This window comes from Salvelinus alpinus, chromosome 6 (genome assembly GCF_045679555.1).
Source record: "Salvelinus alpinus chromosome 6, SLU_Salpinus.1, whole genome shotgun sequence".
In the NCBI taxonomy this organism is placed as follows: domain Eukaryota; kingdom Metazoa; phylum Chordata; class Actinopteri; order Salmoniformes; family Salmonidae; genus Salvelinus; species Salvelinus alpinus.
This window is the reverse complement of record NC_092091.1, coordinates 57,927,867-57,951,169: the sequence shown is the minus strand read 5'-3', so window position 1 is coordinate 57,951,169 and position 23,303 is coordinate 57,927,867. Positions and strand designations below refer to the sequence as shown.

Genomic DNA, 23,303 nt, shown 5'->3' with positions numbered 1-23,303 from the left:
GCTCTCCATTTCATTTTGATTTTGGCCATATCTCCACCACCTAAGAGAGAAGAATGACATCAGATGTACTATATGTGTTGGAACTACCATTTGACATTGTGTTACACGCACAGTATATGTAACATTTTGAATGTGGATCTGTTTACACACTTAGCCCAGTGGTTGAGATACCTCATTTTTTGTTCCATATCTTCCATATTTAGAAACTATATAGGCATATCATGGTGTTTGTGTGTTTTAAGTGACATTTAAAGGGAAACCATACATTTATTATACCACATACTGTCACGTTCGTCGTAACGAGGAGACCAAGGCGCAGCGTTGTAAGCGTACATACTTATTTAATGAAAGAACGAATACTGAACAAACTATACAAAACGAACCGTGACGCAAATATTAGTAGCGCAGACTGGCAACTAAACATAGAATAAGAACCCACAAACTACCCAAGGAATATGGCTACCTAAATATGGTCCCCAATCAGAGACAACGATAAACAGTTGCTTCTGATTGAGAACCATTCTAGGCAACCATAGACATATAAACACTTAGACTTACAAAAACCCCTAGACTTACAAAAACCCCTAGACAAAAACTAAACAAACCACCCTCGTCACACCCTGACCTGATCAAAATAATAAAGAAAACATAGATAACTAAGGTCAGGACGTGACACATACACTCAATCATCATGTTCCATAATTGCTAGTGGACAACATGGATGAATTGTCCATGCCATGACTCATTTAGATCCCTACTTTGAGGTTTATGTTGTTGGAAATGGTGTTCATTTGACTTCAATCCAATTTAGGCTGATCGTTGTTGCAGATAGAGGTAAGCCCCTATTCATCGGAAAATCCTTGACTATGTCTCTGTCATCTGTTAAAAAAAACACATGGTAGGGCAACATTTTCATAGTCTATACTATGAACTAAAGGAGGTATTTGACATTTAAAATTCCCTTGAGAATGAAATGAGTGTGAAGGTGTGTGCTGCTCCTTGGCTGCGTTCTCTGGAGACATAACTTCAGGGTGCATCTGAGTCTGTCAGACATATCCATCATATGCTTGGAGAAGAGTGCCAGAGGACTTGCTTATTGTTTGAGCATTTCTGTGCCTGATTGATAAAGCATGATTTTGATAGGAGTCAATATTATTCTCAGAATAATACGTGTTTTTTTAAGGGTGTCGTTTTTGTCAAGCAGTTGAGTCGTTTTTTTTTGTTGTGATTTGGGGTGGGCATTCTATGTTTGTTTCTATGTTTTGGCCGGATATGGTTCTCAATCAGGGACAGCTGTCTACCGTTGTCTCTGATTGGGAATCTTACTTAGGCAGCCATTTTTCCTTTTGGTAGTTGTGGGTAGTTATCTTCGTTTGTGCACGTACAGTGGGGAGAACAAGTATTTGATACACTGCCGATTTTGCAGGTTTTCCTACTTACAAAGCATGTAGAGGTCTGTAATTTTTTATCATAGGTACACTTCAACGGTGAGAGATGGAATCTAAAACAAAAATCCAGAAAATCACATTGTATGATTTTTAGGTAATTCATTTGCATTTTATTGCATGACATAAGTATTTGATCACCTACCAACCAGTAAGAATTCTGGCTCTCACAGACCTGTTAGTTTTTCTTTAAGAAGCCCTCCTGTTCTCCACTCATTACCTGTATTAACTGCACCTGTTTGAACTCGTTACCTATATAAAAGACATCTGCCCACACACTCAATCAAACAGACTCCAACCTCTCCACAATGGCCAAGACCAGAGAGCTGTGTAAGGACATCAGGGATAAAATTGTAGAGCTGCACAAGGCTGGGATGGGCTACAGGACAATAGGCAAGCAGCTTGGTGAGAAGGCAACAACTGTTGGCGCAATTATTAGAAAATGGAAGAAGTTCAAGATGACGGTCAATCACCCTCGGTCTGGGGCTCCATGCAAGATCTCACCTCGTGGGGCATCAATGATCATGAGGAGGGTGAGGGACCAGCCCAGAACTACACGGCAGGACCTGGTCAATGACCTGAAGAGAGCTGGGACCACAGTCTCAAAGAAAACAATTAGTAACACACTACGCCGTCATGGATTAAAATCCTGCAGCGCATGCAAGGTCCCCCTGCTCAAGCCAGGCCCGTCTGAAGTGTGCCAATGACCATTTGGATGATCCAGAGGAGGAATGGGAGAAGGTCATGTGGTCTGATGAGACAAAAATATAGCTTTTTGGTCTAAACTCCACTCGCCGTGTTTGGAGGAAGAAGAAGGATGAGTACAACCCCAAGAACACCATCCCAACCGTGAAGCATGGAGGTGGAAACATCATTCTTTGGGGATGTTTTTCTGCAAAGGGGACAGGACGACAGCACCGTATTGAGGGGAGGATGGATGGGGCCATGTATCGCGGGATCTTGGCCAACAACCTCCTTCCCTCAGTAAGAGCATTGAAGATGGGTTGTGGCTGGGTCTTCCAGGAATGACAACAACCAGAAACACACAGCCAGGGCAACTAAGGAGTTGCTCCGTAAGAAGCATCTCAAGGTCCTGGAGTGGCCTAGCCAGTCTCCAGACCTGAACCCAATAGAAAATCTTTGGAGGGAGCTGAAAGTCCGTATTGCCCAGCGACAGCCCCGAAACCTGAAGGATCTGGAGAAGGTCTGTATGGAGGAGTGGGCCAAAATCCCTGCTGCAGTGTGTGCAAACATGGTCAAGAACTACAGGAAACGTATGATCTCTGTAATTGCAGACAAAGTTTTCTGTACCAAATATTAAGATCTGCTTTTCTGATGTATCAAATACTTATGTCATGCAATAAAATGCTAATTAATTACTTAAAAATCATACACTGGGCCTCCCGGGTGGTGCAGTGGTCTAGGGCTGCATCGCAGCGCAAGCTGCACCACCAGAGACTCTAGGTTCGTGTCCAGGCTCTGTCGCAGCCGGCCGCGACCGGGAGGTCCGTGGGGCGACGCACAATTGGCCTAGCGTTGTCCGGGTTAGGGAGGGTTTGGCCGGTAGGGATATCCTTGTCTCATCGCGCACCAGCGACTCCTGTGGTGGGCCGGGTGCAGTGCGCGCTAACCATGGGAGCCAGGTGCACGGTGTTTCCTCCGACACATTGGTGCGGCTGGCTTCCGGGTTGGAGGCGTGCTGTGTTAAGAAGCAGTGCGGCTTGGTTGGGCTGTGTTTCGGAGGACGCATGGCTTTCGACCTTCGTCTCTCCCGAGCCCGTACGGGAGTTGTAGCGATGAGACAAGATAGTAATTACTAGCAATTGGATACCACGAAAATTGGGGAGAAAAGGGGGTAAAAAAATATATAATAATAATAAAAAATTTTAAATAAATCATACACTGTGATTTTCTGGATTTTTGTTTTAGATTCCGTCTCTCACAGTTAAAGGGTACCTATGATATACATTACAAACCTCTACATGCTTTGTAAGTAGGAATACCTGCAAAATCAGAAGTGTGTCAAATACTTGTTCTCCCCACTGTATATATATACACTGCTCAAAAAATAAAGGGAACACTAAAATAACACATCCTAGATCTGAATGAATTAAATATTCTTATTAAATACATTTTTCTTTACATAGTTGAATGTGCTGACAACAAAATCACACAAAAATTATCAATGGAAATCAAATTTATCAACCTATGGAGGTCTGGATTTGGAGTCACACTCAAAATTAAAGTGGAAAACCACACTACAGGCTGATCCAACTTTGATGTAATGTCCTTAAAACAAGTCAAAATGAGGCTCAGTAGTGTGTGTGGCCTCCACATGCCTGTATGACCTCCCTACAACGCCTGGGCATGCTCCTGATGAGGGGGCGGATGGTCTCCTAAGGGATCTCCTCCCAGACCTGGACTAAAGCATCTGCCAACTCCTGGACAGTCTGTGGTGCAACGTGGCGTTGGTGGATGGAGCGAGACATGATGTCCCAGATATGCTCAATTGGATTCAGGTCTGGGGAACGGTCAGGCCAGTCCATAGCATCAATGGCTTCCTCTTGCAGGAACTGCTGACACACTCCAGCCACATGAGGTCTAGCATTGTCTTGCATTAGGAGGAACCCAGGGCCAACCGCACCAGCATATGGTCTCACAAGGGGTCTGAGGATCTCATCTCGGTACCTAATGGCAGTCAGGCTACCTCTGGCGAGCACATGGAGGGCTGTGCGGCCCCCAAAGAAATGCCATCCCACACCATGACTGACCCACCGCCAAACCGGTCATGCTGGAGGATGTTGCAGGCAGCAGAACGTTCTCCACGGCGTCTCCAGACTCTGTCACGTCTGTCACATGTGCTCAGTGTGAACCTGCTTTCATCTGTGAAGAGCACAGGGCGCCAGTGGCGAATTTGCCAATCTTGGTGTTCTCTGGCAAATGCCAAACGTCCTGCACGGTGTTGGGCCGTAAGCACAACCCCCACCTGTGGACGTCGGGCCCTCATACCACCCTCATGGAGTCTGTTTCTGACCGTTTGAGCAGATACATGCACATTTGTGGCCTGCTGGAGGTCATTTTTCAGGGCTCTGGCAGTGCTCCTCCTTGCACAAAGGCGGAGGTAGCGGTCCTGCTGCTGGGTTGTTGCCCTCCTACGGCCTCCTCCACGTCTCCTGATGTACTGGCCTGTCTCCTGGTAGCGCCTCCATGCTCTGGACACTACGCTGACAGACACATCAAACCTTCTTGCCACAGCTCGCATTGATATGCCATCCTGGATGAGCTGCACTACCTGAGCCACTTGTGTGGGTTGTAGACTCCGTCTCATGCTACCACTAGAGTGAAAGCACCACCAGCATTCAAAAGTGACCAAAACATCAGCCAGGAAGCATAGGAACTGAGAAGTGGTCTGTGGTCACCACCTGCAGAACCACTCCTTTATTGGGGGTGTCTTGCTAATTGCCTATAATTTCCACCTGTTGTCTATTCCATTTGCACAACAGCATGTGAAATGTATTGTCAATCAGTGTTGCTTCCTAAGTGGACAGTTTGATTTCACAGAAGTGTGATTGACTTGGAGTTACATTGTGTTGTTTAAGTGTTCCCTTTATTTTTTTGAGCAGTGTATATATACTCACACACTATATAAAATTATCCCTTTCCACTACTTTTTCCAAACGTTTTAATATATAATATATATATTATATTATATATTATATTATATTATATATTAAAACGTTTGGAAAAAGTAGTGGAATGGGATAATTTTATATAGTGTGTGAGTATATATACACTGCTCAAAAAAATACCTAAAACAGGGATTTTTTTACTGGATTAAATGTCAGGAATTGTCAGGAATATATATATATATACATACAGTTGAAGTCTGAAGTTTACATACACCTTAGCCAAATACATTTAAATCCAGTAAAAAATCCCTGTCTTAGGTCAGTTAGGATCACCACTTTATTTTAAGAATGTGAAATGTCAGAATAATAGTAGAGAGAATGATTTATTTCAGCTTTTATTTATTTTATCAAATACCCAGTGGGTCAGAAGTTTACATACACTCAACTAGTATTTGGTAGCATTGCCTTTAAAATGTTTAACTTGGGTCAAATGTTTCGGGTAGCCTTCCACAAGCTTCCCACAATAAGTTGGCTGAATTTTGGCCCATTCCTCCTGACAGAGCTGGTGTAACTGAGTCAGGTTTGTAGGCCTCCTTGCTCGCACATGCTTTTTCAGTTCTGCCCACAAATGTTCTATAGGATTGAAGTCAGAGCTTTGTGATGGCCACTCCAATACCTTGACTTTGTTGTCCTTAAGCCATTTTTCCTCAACTTTGGAAGTATGCCTGGGGTCATTTGGAAGACCCATTTGCGACCAAGCTTTAACTTCCTGACTGATGTCTTGAGATGTTACTTCAATATATCCACATAATCATCCTGCCTCATGATGGCATTTATTTTGTGTAGTACACCAGTCCCTCCTGCAGCAAAGCACCCCCACAACATGATGTTGCCACCCCCATGCTTCACGGTTGGGATGGTGTTTTTCGGCTTGCAAGCCTCCCCCTTTTTCCTCCAAACATAACGATTGTCATTATGGCCAAACAGTTCTATTTTTGTTTCATCAGACCAGAGGACATTTCTCCAAAAAGTACGATCTTTGTCCCCATGTGCAGTTGTGAACCGTAGTCTGGCTTTTTCATGGCAGTTTTGGAGCAGTGGCTTCTTCCTTGCTGAGCGGCTTTTCAGGTTATGTCAATATTGGACTTGTTTTTCTGTGGATATAGATACTTTTGTCCCTGTTTCCTCCATCATCTTCACATGGTCCTTTTCTGTTGTTCTGGGATTGATTTGCACTTTTCGCACCAAAGTACGTTCATCTCCAGGAGATAGAACGGGTCTCCTTCCTGAGCGGTATGATGGCTACGTGGATTGCTCCCAAGGATGAACCAGACTTGTGGAGTTCTATAATTTGGCTGATTTCTTTTGATTTTCCCATGATATCAAGCAAAGAGGCACTGAGTTTGAAGGTAGGCCTTGATATACATCCACAGGTACACCTCCAAATTACTCAAATAATGTCAATTATTGTGTGAAACCTATCAATTATTGTGTGAAACCTAATGTCAAATCTATCAGAAGCTTCTAAAATCATGACTACATTTTCTGGAATTTTCCAAGCTGTTTAAAAGGCACAGTCAAATTAGTGTATGTTAACTTCTGACCCACTGGAATTGTGACCCATTGAATTATAAGTGAAATAATCTGTCTGTAAACAATTGTTGGAAAAAATGACTTGTCATGCACAAAGTAAATGTCCTAACCGACTTACAAAAACTATAATTTGTAACAAGAAATTTGTGGAGTTGTTGAAAAGTAGTTAATTAGTTAGTAGCTAGTTTTAAACTAGGCTCTGGACATTCAGAGACTTGTCCCATAGCCACTCCTGCGTTGTCTTGGCTGTGTGCTTAGGGTCATTGTCCTGTTGGAAGGTGAACCTTCGCCCCAGTCTGAAGTCTTGAGCTCTCTGGAGCAGGCTTTCATCAAAGATCGCTCTGTACTTTTCTCTGTTCATCTTTCCTTCCATTCTGACTAGTCTCCCAGTCCCTGCCGCTGAAAAACATTGTTGTAGGCTGGCTATGGTTGTTGTGGATGAAACTGTTGTGGATGTTGTAGATGCTGTAGTTGTTGTCAGAGAAGATGTGGTTGTTGTGGCTGTACAGTGCCTTGCACAAGTATTCATCCACCTTGGCTTTTGTTCTATTTAGTTGCATTACAACCTGTAATTTAAATGGATTTTTGTTTGGAATTCATGTAATGGACACACACAAAATAGTCCATATTGGTGAAGTGAAATGAAATAAATTACTTGTTTCAAAAAATGTGTATGGCATTATTTATTCAAGTAATTTCCAAATATTTCAATGTATGCCAAGAGTTGGGTTACAATAAGAAAGAAAATATATATATTACTGAATAGACCTTTAGGTTTCCAAGATCATTTTCTAATTTAATTAGTTAATTTCATACGATACTAATTTATTACATTATATTACATTATTCATAAGCTATTGCGATATACTAAAACAAATATATATATTAAATAGCAAAACACAACACATTTACTTTCATTCACACAGTAATCCAGTTTCTGGCATTAGCAGAATTAGCTTCATCACATTACCAGCATTATTTTGTGATTTATTTTCTATTGAGGTCAATTTTGTACAAAACAAAATAGACTAACAGTTTTATACATAATCATAATGATAAGCAATTACTTTAACTAAGCTAGTATTAGCCGTTTCTTAACATCTCTTAATCTTAATAGCAGAAGTTACATATGCCTTTATTGTGGAATATCTTATACTTAAAGGGTTTAATTGAGTCCTAGAGTTATTCTGTTCAGAAGAAATAGATCAGCATTAAAGCAAGTAGTAAAGTGACCATTTCTTGAGGTCTGTTTCTTCCCATAGCGCTGCTGCAGATATGTGAACCCTCTGTAGTTTTTGTGGCTGCTGCTGGTGTCATTGTCCTGGTGGTTGCAGTAGTCGTAGCAGTAGTCGTAGCAGAGGTCCTAGAAGTAGTCGTAGCACTAGTCGTAGCAGTGGTCGTAGCAGTGGTCGTAGCAGTAGTCGTAGCAGTAGTCGTAGCAGTGGTCGTAGCAGTGGTCGTAGCAGGAGTCGTAGCAGTGGTCGTAGCAGTGGTCGTGGCAGTAGTCGTAGCAGTAGTCGTAGCAGGAGTCGTAGCAGGAGTCGTAGCATTAGTCGGAGCATTAGTCGTAGCATTAGTCGTAGCAGTAGTCATAGCATTAGTCATATCATTAGTCGTATCATTATTCGTAGCATTAGTTGTAGCATTAGTTGGGGAGTTCTGGATTTCTGTAAAAAAACAAACAGATTTTTACCATTTAAAAGCCTCTGCAAAGCCTTCCCCAAAGTCTCTCTTCTTGCAAAAATATAAAAGATGTAGGCTTTATAATGATTCATCCTAATCAGGGATGATCAATTGGAGGCCAGCAGCTTCCCTTTAGTATATTTATACAGTACATTCGGAAAGTATTCAGACCCCTTGACTTTTTCCCCATTTTGTTACATTACAGGCTTATTCTAAAATTAATTCACCAGTTTTTTCCCCTCATCAATCCACTCGCAATACCGCATGATGACAAAGCAGAAACAGGTTTTTAGACATTTAATGTAAAAATAAAAAACAGAAATACCTTATTTACATAAGTATTCAAACCCTTTGCTATGAGACTTGAAATTAAGCTCAGGTGCATCCTGTTTCCATTGATCATCCTTGAGATGTTTCTAAAACTTGATTTTAGTCCACCTGTGGTAAAGTAAATTGATTGGACATGATTTGTAAAGACACACACCTGTCTATATAAGGTCTCACAGTTGACAGGGCATGTCAAAGCAAAAACCAAGCCATGAGGTCGAAGGAATTGTCCGTAGAGCTCTGAGACAGGGATGTGTCTAGACACAACTCTGGAGAAGGGTACCAAAATATTTCTGCAGCATTGAAGGTCCCTAAGAACACAGTGGCCTCCATCATTCTTATATGGAAGAAGTTTGGAACAACAATGAACAAAAACTCTTCCTAGAGCTGGCTGCCCGGCCAAACTGAGTAATCAGGGGAAAAGGGCCTTGGTCAGGGAGGAGACCAAGAACACGATGGTCACTCTGACAGAGCTCTATAGTTCCTCTGTGGAGATGGGAGAACCTTCCAGAAGGACAACCATCTCTGCAGCTTTCCACCAATCAGGCCTTTATGGTAGTGTGGCCAGAAGGAAGCAACTCCTCAGTAAAACAGCCCGCTTGGAGTTAGTCAAAAGGCACCTAAAGACTCTCAAACCATGAGAAACAAGATTATCTGGTCTGATGAAACCAATATTGTATTCTTTGGCCTAAATGCCAAGCGTCTTGTCTGGAGGAAACCTAACACCATCCCTATGGTGAAGCATGGTGGTGGCAGCATCATGCTGTGGGGAAGTTTTTCAGCAGCAGCGGACACTCTCCAAATACAGGTGTGCCAAGTTTGTAGAGTCATACCCAAGTAGACACGAGGCTATAATTGCTGCCAAAGGTGCTTCAACAACTTATTGAGTAAAGGATCTGAATACTTATGTAAATGTGATATTCAGTGTTTGATTTTTAAAACATTTGCAAAACTTTCTTGACCCGTTTTTGCTTTGTCATTATGTGTGAATATTGATGAGGGGAAAAAACGATTTAACCTCTATGGGATCGGTGTGCCTAAATTGTGACAGTTGTTGCTCAATATGCAATAATGTGACTAGAATGACGTTGTAAACAAAAGCCAATTCCGGAACATCGACATGTGTTATATTGGCAGAAATCTTAAAATGTTGTTAATCGAACTGCAGTGTCCCATTTACAGCATCTATTACAGCAAAAAATACCATGCTATTATTTTGATCCCGTGTGGCTCAGTTGGTAGAGCATTGCGCTTGCAACGCCAGGGTTGTGGGTTCATTCCCCACGGGGGGACCAGGATGAATATGTATGAACTTTCCAATTTGTAAGTCGCTCTGGATAAGAGCGTCTGCTAAATGACTTAAATGTAATGTAAATGTTGAGGATAGTGCACAACAAAAAAACACATCACAGAAACTTGTTTGGTACATTCACCTCTGAAGGTAAATAATGTACTTACATTCATTCATATTGCTCTGATTTGTCATCCTGAGGGTCCAAGACATAAAATGTAGCATAGTTTTGTTTGATAAAATCCCTTTTTATATTAAAATGAAGGAACTGGGTTCTACAGTTTGACCCCACTGCTGTCATTTTAGAATAAGGCTGTAGCGTAACAAAATGTGGAAAACTTCAAGGGGTCTGAATAATTTCTGAATGTACTGTAGATATATACGCAGTATATTTAGGGACTCAGTCAGAGTCTCAACTTACTGTTCAGCATTAGAATAATAGAATATACAAGGTCACATTTTTTATCTCCGTCCCATGGCAAAATGTGTAGATTTGCAGCAAATTTGGTTTAATGGCAAATGTGGGATGTGGGTATGAAGACACACCAGCCACTGCAACCTCTCACGTTTTTTGTGGCCTCCAACTCAATCAAAGTTGCCCATTCCTGATTCAAATAATCAGTGATGCAAACCAGAGAACCATAATCATTTTTGCTCATATCTACGGATAAAGATAGTCTTATAAGAGACTACCATGATTGAAATGGTTTTGAAATGAAAAGATAGACCTTTAAATGAGGTACAGTATTTCAAGTCTGATGTAATTTGGTCACAACTGATGAAACCAGAGCTGGTAAATACGCTTTGGGCATACAAAACAACAACAACAACATGGTGTCACAGACGGAAATATTGCTTCAAGCAATCATCTGTACGGTATGAATTTTCATAAAAATTGTGTTAAGATTCATCCTTACCAGCTTTGATACTGCCAGGAATAACATCTAAGAAAACCTTGTACATGTTAATGGATGTCTTGAGGGATTCCACTACATCTGTAATGTTAGGGACCACTGACTGATTTGTGAAGAACAACTTGGTTGTCACACCTACAGACCCAGACCTAAAAATCAAAGAAGTAGAATGTATGTGAATGTGATAAAAGTTATTATTATTGGTTGTAGTAGTATTAGTATTATTAAATAATGGTAAACGTAAATAACACACTTGTTTTAGCTGCAAGTAACTTGTAGAAATATGGACCAAAATGAAAACTGAACATACCAGAAACTGATGATGATGCATCTGAGGAAGATTTCAGGATATACATTTTTGTATCCTCGAGTCAACTGTAGAAAGATATCAGAGGGCATAATGAGTATTTTAAGGACAAAGAATGTGTACTAGATACTAATAACTCTCAAGCAAGATATATTTGTAAATGTCCATTTCAATATTTCTATTAATGACAAACTTTTACCTCAGTTGTGACATTTAAAGCCAAAGTACTGTAATCCAAGGAACTTGAATTTCCGTAGGCTTCGATAAACGTACGGTACATCCGGAACTTTAGAATAAGTACACCTTCATTTGACGTTGGAGGGTTTGTGGATGCGGTGGTTGGGGAAACAGTTGTTGTTGTCTTAGCAGCTGTAGTTGACGTTGGTGCAGCTGTAGCTGTGGTAGTTACAGCAGCTGTGGTTGTTGTGGCTGAAACGTGGGTTGTTGTGTGGTGGGAGTTGGTGATCTTTGCAGCAACTGTGGTTGTCGATGGTGAAGCTGTGAGTGTAGTGGGAGCTGCTGTGGTTGATGTTGGCACTGCTGTGGTTGTTGTGGGAGCAGTTGTAGTTGTTGTAGGGGTGGCTGCTGTTGTCATAGCAGCAGCTGGGGATGTTAGTGTAAATGTTGTGGTTGTGGGAGCAGCTGTGGTCGCTGTTGGTGCAGCTGTGGTTGTCGTTGGTGAATCTGTGGTTGTTGTGGGAGCAGCTGTGGTAGATGTGGATGCAGCTGTGGATGTCTTTGGAGCACCTGTGGTTGTTGTGAGGTTAGGTGTAGTTGTGGTAGGGCTAGTAGTGGTGGTTGTTACAGAAGCTTTTGTTGTTGCTGTTGTTGTTATGGCAGTTGTTGTTGTAGAGGGAGCCACTGTGGTTGTTGTTGGAGCTGCTGTTGTTGTTGGAGCCATTGTTGTTGTAACAGAAACAGTTGTTGATGTTGGTGCAGCTGTGGTTGTTGTGGGAGAAGCTGTTGCTGTAGGTGCAGCTGTGGCTGTTGTTGGAGCAGCTGTTGTTATTGTTGGTGCAACTGTGGTTGTTGTGGGAGCAGCTGGGGTTGTTGTTGAAGCTGCTGTTGTAGGAGCTACAGTAGTTGTAACAAGAGCTGTAGTTGCCGTTGGTGCAGCTGTGGTTGTCGACGGTGAAGCTGAGATTGTTGTGGAAGCAGCTGTGGTCGCTGTAGGTGGAGCTGTGGTTGTCGTTGGTGCAGCTGTGGTTGTTGTGGAAGCAGCTGGGGTTATTGTTGGAGCTGCTGTTGCTGTAAGAGCCATTGTAGTTGTATCAGAAACTTTAGGTGTGGTTTGTGCAGCTGTGGCTGTTGTTGGAGAAGCTGTTGTTGATGTAGGTGCAGCTGTGGTTGTCGAAGGTGACGCTGAGGTCGATGTGGAAGCATCTGTGGTCGCTGTAGGTGGAGCTGTGGTTGTCGTTGGTGCAGCTGTGGTTGTTATGGGAGCAGATGGGGTTGTTTTTGGAGCTTCTGTTGTTGTTGGAGCCATTGTTGTTGTAAGAGGAAATGTTATTGCCGTTGGTTCAGCTGTGGTTGCTGTAGGTGCAGCTATGGTTGTCGAATGTGAAGCTGAGGTCTTTTTGGAAGTGTCAGTTGTCGCTGTAGGTGGAGCTGTGGTTGTCGTTGGTGCAGCTGTGGTTGTAGGAGCAGCTGGGGTTGTTGTTGGTGTTTCTGTTGTTGTTGGAGCTGCTGTTGTTGTTGAAACCATTGTTGTTGTAACAGAAACAGTTGTTGACGTTGGTGCAGCTGTGGTTGTTGTGGGAGAAGCTGTTGCTGTAGGTGCAGCTGTGGCTGTTGTTGGAGAAGCTGTTGTTGCTGTAGGTGCAGCTGTGGTTGTTGAAGGTGATGCTGAGGTCAACGTGGAAGCATCTGTGGTCACTGTAGGTGGAGCTGTGGTTGTCGTTGGTGCAGCTGTGGTTGTAGGAGCAGCTGGTGTTGTTGTTGGTGCTTCTGTTGTTGTTGGAGCTGCTGTTGTTGTTGAAACCATTGTTGTTGTAACAGAAACAGTTGTTGACGTTGGTGCAGCTGTGGTTGTTGTGGGAGAAGCTGTGGCTGTAGGTGCAGCTGTGGCTGTTGTTGGAGAAGCTGTTGTTGATGTAGGTGCAGCTGTGGCTGTCAAAGGTGACGCTGAGGTCGATGTGGAAGCATCTGTGGTCGCTGTAGGTGCAGCTGTGGTTGTTGTGGGAGAAGCTGTTGCTGTAGGTGCAGTTGTGGTTGTTGAAGATGACGCTGAGGTCAATGTCGAAGCATCTGTGGCCGCTGTAGGTGGAGCTGTGGTTATTGTTGGTGCAACTGTGGTTGTTGTAGGAGCATTTGGGGTTGTTGTTGGTGCTTCTGTCTTTGTTGGAGCTGCTGTTGTTGTTGAAGCCATTGTTGTTGTAACAGAAACAGTTGTTGACGTTGGTGCAGCTGTGGTTGTTGTGGGAGAAGCTGTTGCTGTAGGTGCAGATGTGGCTGTTGTTGGAGAAGCTGTTGTTGCTGTAGGTGCAGCTGTGGCTGTTGTTGGAGAAGCTGTTGTTGATGTAGGTGCAGCTGTGGCTGTCGAAGGTGACGCTGAGGTCGATGTGGAAGCATCTGTGGTCGCTGTAGGTGCAGCTGTGGTTGTTGTGGGAGAAGCTGTTGCTGTAGGTGCAGCTGTGGTTGTTGAAGGTGACGCTGAGGTCAATGTCAAAGCATCTGTGGCCGCTGTAGGTGGAGCTGTGGTTATTGTTGGTGCAACTGTGGTTGTTGTAGGAGCAGCTGGGGTTGTTGTTGGTGCTTCTGTTGTTGTTGGAGCTGCTGTTGTTGTTGAAGCCATTGTTGTTGTAACAGAAACAGTTGTTGACGTTGGTGCAGCTGTGGTTGTTGTGGGAGAAGCTGTTGCTGTAGGTGCAGCTGTGGCTGTTGTTGGAGAAGCTGTTGATGATGTAGGTGCAGCTGTGGCTGTCGAAGGTGACGCTGAGGTCGATGTGGAAGCATCTGTGGTCGCTGTAGGTGCAGCTGTGGTTGTTGTGGGAGAAGCTGTTGCTGTAGGTGCAGCTGTGGCTGTTGTTGGAGAAGCTGTTGTTGATGTAGGTGCAGCTGTGGCTGTCGAAGGTGACGCTGAGGTCGATGTGGAAGCATCTGTGGTCGCTGTAGGTGCAGCTGTGGTTGTTGTGGGAGAAGCTGTTGCTGTAGGTGCAGCTGTGGTTGTTGAAGGTGACGCTGAGGTCAATGTCGAAGCATCTGTGGCCGCTGTAGGAGGAGCTGTGGTTATTGTTGGTGCAACTGTGGTTGTTGTAGGAGCAGCTGGGGTTGTTTTTGGTGCTTCTGTTGTTGTTGGAGCTGCTGTTGTTGTTGAAGCCATTGTTGTTGTAACAGAAACAGTTGTTGACGTTGGTGCAGCTGTGGTTGTTGTGGGAGAAGCTGTTGCTGTAGGTGCAGCTGTGGCTGTTGTTGGAGAAGCTGTTGTTGATGTAGGTGCAGCTGTGGCTGTCGAAGGTGACGCTGAGGTCGATGTGGAAGCATCTGTGGTCGCTGTAGGTGCAGCTGTGGTTGTTGTGGGAGAAGCTGTTGCTGTAGGTGCAGCTGTGGTTGTTGAAGGTGACGCTGAGGTCAATGTCGAAGCATCTGTGGCCGCTGTAGGTGGAGCTGTGGTTATTGTTGGTGCAACTGTGGTTGTTGTAGGAGCAGCTGTGGTTGTTGTTGGTGCTTCTGTTCTTGTTGGAGCTGCTGTTGTTGTTGAAGCCATTGTTGTTGTAACAGAAACAGTTGTTGACGTTGGTGCAGCTGTGGTTGTTGTGAGAGAAGCTGTTGCTGTAAGTGCAGCTGTGGCTGTTGTTGGAGAAGCTGTTGTTGCTGTAGGTGCACCTGTGGTTGTCGAAGGTGATGCTGAGGTCGATGTGGAAGCATCTGTGGTCGCTTTAGGTGCAGCTGTGGTTGTTGTGGGAGAAGCTGTTGCTGTAGGTGCAGCTGTGGTTGTTGAAGGTGACGCTGAGGTCAATGTCGAAGCATCTGTGGCCGCTGTAGGTGGAGCTGTGGTTATTGTTGGTGCAACTGTGGTTGTTGTAGGAGCAGCTGGGGTTGTTGTTGGTGCTTCTGTTGTTGTTGGAGCTGCTGTGGTTGTTGAAGCCATTGTTGTTGTAACAGAAACAGTTGTTGACGTTGGTGCAGCTGTGGTTGTTGTGGGAGAAGCTGTTGCTGTAGGTGCAGCTCTGGCTGCTGTTGGAGAAGCTGTTGTTGATGTAGGTGCAGCTGTGGCTGTCGAAGGTGACGCTGAGGTCGATGTGGAAGCATCTGTGGTCGCTGTAGGTGCAGCTGTGGTTGTTGTGGGAGAAGCTGTTGCTGTAGGTGCAGCTGTGGTTGTTGAAGGTGACGCTGAGGTCAATGTCGAAGCATCTGTGGCCGCTCTAGGAGGAGCTGTGGTTATTGTTGGTGCAACTGTGGTTGTTGTAGGAGCAGCTGGGGTTGTTGTTGGTGCTTCTGTCTTTGTTGGAGCTGCTGTTGTTGTTGAAGCCATTGTTGTTGTAACAGAAACAGTTGTTGACGTTGGTGCAGCTGTTGTTGTTGTGGGAGAAGCTGTTGCTGTAGGTGCAGCTGTGGCTGTTGTTGGAGAAGCTGTTGTTGCTGTAGGTGCAGCTGTGGCTGTTGTTGGAGAAGCTGTTGTTGCTGTAGGTGCAGCTGTGGTTGTTGTGGGAGAAGCTGTTGCTGTAGGTGCAGCTGTGGTTGTTGAAGGTGACGCTGAGGTCAATGTCGAAGCATCTGTGGCCGCTGTAGGTGGAGCTTTGGTTATTGTTGGTGCAACTGTGGTTGTTGTAGGAGCAGCTGGGGTTGTTGTTGGTGCTTCTGTTGTTGTTGGAGCTGCTGTTGTTGTTGAAGCCATTGTTGTTGTAACAGAAACAGTTGTTGACGTTGGTGCAGCTGTGATTGTTGTGGGAGAAGCTGTTGCTGTAGGTGCAGCTGTGGCTGTTGTTGGAGAAGCTGTTGTTGATGTAGGTGCAGCTGTGGCTGTCGAAGGTGACGCTGAGGTCGATGTGGAAGCATCTGTGGTCGCTGTAGGTGCAGCTGTGGTTGTTGTGGGAGAAGCTGTTGCTGTAGGTGCAGCTGTGGTTGTTGAAGGTGACGCTGAGGTCAATGTCGAAGCATCTGTGGCCGCTGTAGGTGGAGCTGTGGTTATTGTTGGTGCAACTGTGGTTGTTGTAGGAGCAGCTGGGGTTGTTGTTGGTGCTTCTGTTGTTGTTGGAGCTGCTGTTGTTGTTGAAGCCATTGTTGTTGTAACAGAAACAGTTGTTGACGTTGGTGCAGCTGTGGTTGTTGTGGGAGAAGCTGTTGCTGTAGGTGCAGCTGTGGCTGTTGTTGGAGAAGCTGTTGTTGATGTAGGTGCAGCTGTGGCTGTCGAAGGTGACGCTGAGGTCGATGTGGAAGCATCTGTGGTCGCTGTAGGTGCAGCTGTGGTTGTTGTGGGAGAAGCTGTTGCTGTAGGTGCAGCTGTGGTTGTTGAAGGTGACGCTGAGGTCAATGTCGAAGCATCTGTGGCCGCTGTAGGAGGAGCTGTGGTTATTGTTGGTGCAACTGTGGTTGTTGTAGGAGCAGCTGGGGTTGTTGTTGGTGCTTCTGTCTTTGTTGGAGCTGCTGTTGTTGTTGAAGCCATTGTTGTTGTAACAGAAACAGTTGTTGACGTTGGTGCAGCTGTTGTTGTTGTGGGAGAAGCTGTTGCTGTAGGTGCAGCTGTGGCTGTTGTTGGAGAAGCTGTTGTTGCTGTAGATGCAGCTGTGGCTGTTGTTGGAGAAGCTGTTGTTGCTGTAGGTGCAGCTGTGGCTGTTGTTGGAGAAGCTGTTGTTGCTGTAGGTGCAGCTGTGGCTGTCGAAGGTGACGCTGAGGTCGATGTGGAAGCATCTGTGGTCGCTGTAGGTGCAGCTGTGGTTGTTGTGGGAGAAGCTGTTGCTGTAGGTGCAGCTGTGGTTGTTGAAGGTGACGCTGAGGTCAATGTCGAAGCATCTGTGGCCGCTGTAGGTGGAGCTGTGGTTATTGTTGGTGCAACTGTGGTTGTTGTAGGAGCAGCTGGGGTTGTTGTTGGTGCTTCTGTTGTTGTTGGAGCTGCTGTTGTTGTTGAAGCCATTGTTGTTGTAACAGAAACAGTTGTTGACGTTGGTGCAGCTGTGATTGTTGTGGGAGAAGCTGTTGCTGTAGGTGCAGCTGTGGCTGTTGTTGGAGAAGCTGTTGTTGATGTAGGTGCAGCTGTGGCTGTCGAAGGTGACGCTGAGGTCGATGTGGAAGCATCTGTGGTCGCTGTAGGTGCAGCTGTGGTTGTTGTGGGAGAAGCTGTTGCTGTAGGTGCAGCTGTGGTTGTTGAAGGTGACGCTGAGGTCAATGTCGAAGCATCTGTGGCCGCTGTTGGAGGAGCTGTGGTTATTGTTGGGGCAACTGTGGTTGTTGTAGGAGCAGCTGTGGTTGTTGTTGGTGCTTCTGCTGTTGTTGGAGCTGCTGTTGTTGTTGAAGCCATTGTTGTTGTAACAGAAACAGTTGTTGACGTTGGTGCAGCTGTGGTTGTTGTGAGAGAAGCTGTTGCTGTAAGTGCAGCTGTGGCTGTTGTTGGAGAAGCTGTTGTTGCTGTAGGTGCACCTGTGGTTGTCGAAGGTGATGCTGAGGTCGATGTGGAAGCATCTGTGGTCGCTTTAGGTGCAGCTGTGGTTGTTGTGGGAGAAGCTGTTGCTGTAGGTGCAGCTGTGGTTGTTGAAGGTGACGCTGAGGTCAATGTCGAAGCATCTGTGGCCGCTGTAGGTGGAGCTGTGGTTATTGTTGGTGCAACTGTGGTTGTTGTAGGAGCAGCTGGGGTTGTTGTTGGTGCTTCTGTTGTTGTTGGAGCTGCTGTTGTTGTTGAAGCCATTGTTGTTGTAACAGAAACAGTTGTTGACGTTGGTGCAGCTGTGGTTGTTGTGGGAGAAGCTGTTGCTGTAGGTGCAGCTCTGGCTGGTGTTGGAGAAGCTGTTGTTGATGTAGGTGCAGCTGTGGCTGTCGAAGGTGACGCTGAGGTCGATGTGGAAGCATCTGTGGTCGCTGTAGGTGCAGCTGTGGTTGTTGTGGGAGAAGCTGTTGCTGTAGGTGCAGCTGTGGTTGTTGAAGGTGACGCTGAGGTCAATGTCGAAGCATCTGTGGCCGCTGTAGATGGAGCTGTGGTTATTGTTGGTGCAACTGTGGTTGTTGTAGGAGCAGCTGGGGTTGTTGTTGGTGCTTCTGTCTTTGTTGGAGCTGCTGTTGTTGTTGAAGCCATTGTTGTTGTAACAGAAACAGTTGTTGACGTTGGTGCAGCTGTTGTTGTTTTGGGAGAAGCTGTTGCTGTAGGTGCAGCTGTGGCTGTAGTTGGAGAAGCTGTTGTTGCTGTAGATGCAGCTGTGGCTGTTGTTGGAGAAGCTGTTGTTGCTGTAGGTGCAGCTGTGGCTGTTGTTGGAGAAGCTGTTGTTGCTGTAGGTGCAGCTGTGGCTGTCGAAGGTGACGCTGAGGTCGATGTGGAAGCATCTGTGGTCGCTGTAGGTGCAGCTGTGGTTGTTGTGGGAAAAGCTGTTGCTGTAGGTGCAGCTGTGGTTGTTGAAGGTGACGCTGAGGTCAATGTCGAAGCATCTGTGGCCGCTGTAGGTGGAGCTGTGGTTATTGTTGGTGCAACTGTGGTTGTTGTAGGAGCAGCTGGGGTTGTTGTTGGTGCTTCTGTTGTTGTTGGAGCTGCTGTTGTTGTTGAAGCCATTGTTGTTGTAACAGAAACAGTTGTTGACGTTGGTGCAGCTGTGATTGTTGTGGGAGAAGCTGTTGCTGTAGGTGCAGCTGTGGCTGTTGTTGGAGAAGCTGTTGTTGCTGTAGGTGCAGCTGTGGCTGTCGAAGGTGACGCTGAGGTCGATGTGGAAGCATCTGTGGTCGCTGTAGGTGCAGCTGTGGTTGTTGTGGGAGAAGCTGTTGCTGTAGGTGCAGCTGTGGTTGTTGAAGGTGACGCTGAGGTCAATGTCGAAGCATCTGTGGCCGCTGTAGGAGGAGCTGTGGTTATTGTTGGTGCAACTGTGGTTGTTGTAGGAGCAGCTGGGGTTGTTGTTGGTGCTTCTGTTGTTGTTGGAGCTGCTGTTGTTGTTGAAGCCATTGTTGTTGTAACAGAAACAGTTGTTGACGTTGGTGCAGCTGTGGTTGTTGTGAGAGAAGCTGTTGCTGTAAGTGCAGCTGTGGCTGTTGTTGGAGAAGCTGTTGTTGCTGTAGGTGCACCTGTGGTTGTCGAAGGTGATGCTGAGGTCGATGTGGAAGCATCTGTGGTCGCTTTAGGTGCAGCTGTGGTTGTTGTGGGAGAAGCTGTTGCTGTAGGTGCAGCTGTGGTTGTTGAAGGTGACGCTGAGGTCAATGTCGAAGCATCTGTGGCCGCTGTAGGTGGAGCTGTGGTTATTGTTGGTGCAACTGTGGTTGTTGTAGGAGCAGCTGGGGTTGTTGTTGGTGCTTCTGTTGTTGTTGGAGCTGCTGTTGTTGTTGAAGCCATTGTTGTTGTAACAGAAACAGTTGTTGACGTTGGTGCAGCTGTGGTTGTTGTGGGAGAAGCTGTTGCTGTAGGTGCAGCTCTGGCTGTTGTTGGCGAAGCTGTTGTTGCTGTAGGTGCAGCTGTGGCTGTTGTTGGAGAAGCTGTTGTTGCTGTAGGTGCAGCTGTGGCTGTTGTTGGAGAAGCTGTTGTTGCTGTAGGTGCCACTGTGGCTTTCGAAGGTGACGCTGAGGTCGATGTGGAAGCATCTGTGGTCGCTGTAGGTGCAGCTGTGGTTGTTGTGGGAGAAGCTGTTGCTGTAGGTGCAGCTGTGGTTGTTGAAGGTGACGCTGAGGTCAATGTCGAAGCATCTGTGGCCGCTGTAGGTGGAGCTGTGGTTATTGTTGGTGCAACTGTGGTTGTTGTAGGAGCAGCTGGGGTTGTTGTTGGTGCTTCTGTTGTTGTTGGAGCTGCTGTTGTTGTTGAAGCCATTGTTGTTGTAACAGAAACAGTTGTTGACGTTGGTGCAGCTGTGATTGTTGTGGGAGAAGCTGTTGCTGTAGGTGCAGCTCTGGCTGTTGTTGGAGAAGCTGTTGTTGATCTAGGTGCAGCTGTGGCTGTCGAAGGTGACGCTGAGGTCGATGTGGAAGCATCTGTGGTCGCTGTAGGTGCAGCTGTGGTTGTTGTGGGAGAAGCTGTTGCTGTAGGTGCAGCTGTGGTTGTTGAAGGTGACGCTGAGGTCAATGTCGAAGCATCTGTGGCCGCTGTAGGTGGAGCTGTGGTTATTGTTGGTGCAACTGTGGTTGTTGTAGGAGCAGCTGGGGTTGTTGTTGGTGCTTCTGTCTTTGTTGGAGCTGCTGTTGTTGTTGAAGCCATTGTTGTTGTAACAGAAACAGTTGTTGACGTTGGTGCAGCTGTTGTTGTTGTGGGAGAAGCTGTTGCTGTAGGTGCAGCTGTGGCTGTTGTTGGAGAAGCTGTTGTTGCTGTAGGTGCAGCTGTGGCTGTTGTTGGAGAAGCTGTTGTTGCTGTAGGTGCAGCTGTGGCTGTAGTTGGAGAAGCTGTTGTTGCTGTAGATGCAGCTGTGGCTGTTGTTGGAGAAGCTGTTGTTGCTGTAGGTGCAGCTGTGGCTGTTGTTGGAGAAGCTGTTGTTGCTGTAGGTGCAGCTGTGGCTGTCGAAGGTGACGCTGAGGTCGATGTGGAAGCATCTGTGGTCGCTGTAGGTGCAGCTGTGGTTGTTGTGGGAAAAGCTGTTGCTGTAGGTGCAGCTGTGGTTGTTGAAGGTGACGCTGAGGTCAATGTCGAAGCATCTGTGGCCGCTGTAGGTGGAGCTGTGGTTATTGTTGGTGCAACTGTGGTTGTTGTAGGAGCAGCTGGGGTTGTTGTTGGTGCTTCTGTTGTTGTTGGAGCTGCTGTTGTTGTTGAAGCCATTGTTGTTGTAACAGAAACAGTTGTTGACGTTGGTGCAGCTGTGATTGTTGTGGGAGAAGCTGTTGCTGTAGGTGCAGCTGTGGCTGTTGTTGGAGAAGCTGTTGTTGCTGTAGGTGCAGCTGTGGCTGTCGAAGGTGACGCTGAGGTCGATGTGGAAGCATCTGTGGTCGCTGTAGGTGCAGCTGTGGTTGTTGTGGGAGAAGCTGTTGCTGTAGGTGCAGCTGTGGTTGTTGAAGGTGACGCTGAGGTCAATGTCGAAGCATCTGTGGCCGCTGTAGGAGGAGCTGTGGTTATTGTTGGTGCAACTGTGGTTGTTGTAGGAGCAGCTGGGGTTGTTGTTGGTGCTTCTGTTGTTGTTGGAGCTGCTGTTGTTGTTGAAGCCATTGTTGTTGTAACAGAAACAGTTGTTGACGTTGGTGCAGCTGTGGTTGTTGTGAGAGAAGCTGTTGCTGTAAGTGCAGCTGTGGCTGTTGTTGGAGAAGCTGTTGTTGCTGTAGGTGCACCTGTGGTTGTCGAAGGTGATGCTGAGGTCGATGTGGAAGCATCTGTGGTCGCTTTAGGTGCAGCTGTGGTTGTTGTGGGAGAAGCTGTTGCTGTAGGTGCAGCTGTGGTTGTTGAAGGTGACGCTGAGGTCAATGTCGAAGCATCTGTGGCCGCTGTAGGTGGAGCTGTGGTTATTGTTGGTGCAACTGTGGTTGTTGTAGGAGCAGCTGGGGTTGTTGTTGGTGCTTCTGTTGTTGTTGGAGCTGCTGTTGTTGTTGAAGCCATTGTTGTTGTAACAGAAACAGTTGTTGACGTTGGTGCAGCTGTGGTTGTTGTGGGAGAAGCTGTTGCTGTAGGTGCAGCTCTGGCTGTTGTTGGCGAAGCTGTTGTTGCTGTAGGTGCAGCTGTGGCTGTTGTTGGAGAAGCTGTTGTTGCTGTAGGTGCAGCTGTGGCTGTTGTTGGAGAAGCTGTTGTTGCTGTAGGTGCCACTGTGGCTTTCGAAGGTGACGCTGAGGTCGATGTGGAAGCATCTGTGGTCGCTGTAGGTGCAGCTGTGGTTGTTGTGGGAGAAGCTGTTGCTGTAGGTGCAGCTGTGGTTGTTGAAGGTGACGCTGAGGTCAATGTCGAAGCATCTGTGGCCGCTGTAGGTGGAGCTGTGGTTATTGTTGGTGCAACTGTGGTTGTTGTAGGAGCAGCTGGGGTTGTTGTTGGTGCTTCTGTTGTTGTTGGAGCTGCTGTTGTTGTTGAAGCCATTGTTGTTGTAACAGAAACAGTTGTTGACGTTGGTGCAGCTGTGATTGTTGTGGGAGAAGCTGTTGCTGTAGGTGCAGCTCTGGCTGTTGTTGGAGAAGCTGTTGTTGATCTAGGTGCAGCTGTGGCTGTCGAAGGTGACGCTGAGGTCGATGTGGAAGCATCTGTGGTCGCTGTAGGTGCAGCTGTGGTTGTTGTGGGAGAAGCTGTTGCTGTAGGTGCAGCTGTGGTTGTTGAAGGTGACGCTGAGGTCAATGTCGAAGCATCTGTGGCCGCTGTAGGTGGAGCTGTGGTTATTGTTGGTGCAACTGTGGTTGTTGTAGGAGCAGCTGGGGTTGTTGTTGGTGCTTCTGTCTTTGTTGGAGCTGCTGTTGTTGTTGAAGCCATTGTTGTTGTAACAGAAACAGTTGTTGACGTTGGTGCAGCTGTTGTTGTTGTGGGAGAAGCTGTTGCTGTAGGTGCAGCTGTGGCTGTTGTTGGAGAAGCTGTTGTTGCTGTAGGTGCAGCTGTGGCTGTTGTTGGAGAAGCTGTTGTTGCTGTAGGTGCAGCTGTGGCTGTTGTTGGAGAAGCTGTTGTTGCTGTAGGTGCAGCTGTGGCTGTCGAAGGTGACGCTGAGGTCGATGTGGAAGCATCTGTGGTCGCTGTAGGTGCAGCTGTGGTTGTTGTGGGAGAAGCTGTTGCTGTAGGTGCAGCTGTGGTTGTTGAAGGTGACGCTGAGGTCAATGTCGAAGCATCTGTGGCCGCTGTAGTTGGAGCTGTGGTTATTGTTGGTGCAACTGTGGTTGTTGTAGGAGCAGCTGGGGTTGTTGTTGGTGCTTCTGTTGTTGTTGGAGCTGCTGTTGTTGTTGAAGCCATTGTTGTTGTAACAGAAACAGTTGTTGACGTTGGTGCAGCTGTGGTTGTTGTGGGAGAAGCTGTTGCTGTAGGTGCAGCTGTGGCTGTTGTTGGAGAAGCTGTTGTTGATGTAGGTGCAGCTGTGGCTGTCGAAGGTGACGCTGAGGTCGATGTGGAAGCAT

The 23,303-nt window shown here is 46.4% G+C and overlaps 1 protein-coding gene across 1 annotated transcript; it reads right to left on the bottom strand.

Annotated features, from left to right (window-relative positions):
• Nucleotides 1-7,405: 7,405 nt before the first annotated feature.
• Nucleotides 7,406-23,303, bottom strand: LOC139579724 (uncharacterized protein DDB_G0283357-like). Its single transcript, XM_071408554.1, has 25 exons — nucleotides 23,209-23,303; nucleotides 22,825-23,123; nucleotides 22,430-22,511; nucleotides 21,851-22,271; nucleotides 21,505-21,659; nucleotides 21,121-21,419; nucleotides 20,258-20,339; nucleotides 19,679-20,099; nucleotides 19,333-19,487; nucleotides 18,949-19,247; nucleotides 18,638-18,719; nucleotides 18,059-18,452; nucleotides 17,713-17,867; nucleotides 17,329-17,627; nucleotides 17,018-17,099; nucleotides 16,550-16,832; nucleotides 16,375-16,411; nucleotides 15,205-15,348; nucleotides 13,885-13,992; nucleotides 13,120-13,182; nucleotides 12,814-13,005; nucleotides 11,389-12,690; nucleotides 11,193-11,257; nucleotides 10,886-11,031; nucleotides 7,406-8,334 (listed from the first exon to the last, which is right to left on the bottom strand). The coding sequence occupies exons 1-22, from the start codon at nucleotides 23,301-23,303 to the stop codon at nucleotides 12,470-12,472; spliced, it is 4,368 nt and encodes a 1,455-aa protein (XP_071264655.1). The 3' UTR covers nucleotides 7,406-8,334; nucleotides 10,886-11,031; nucleotides 11,193-11,257; nucleotides 11,389-12,469.

Coding starts and splice junctions, on each gene's coding strand:
- LOC139579724 (XM_071408554.1), bottom strand. CDS start 23,303: ATGCTTCCACATCGACCTCAGCGTCACCTTCGACAGCCACAGCTGCAC. Junction 20,100..20,257: donor GCTTCCACATCGACCTCAGC/GTCACCTTCGAC, acceptor CAACAACAACAG/CAGCTCCAACAACAACAGAA. Junction 17,100..17,328: donor CAGCCACAGCTGCACCTACA/GCAACAGCTTCT, acceptor CAACAACCACAG/CTGCACCTACAGCAACAGCT.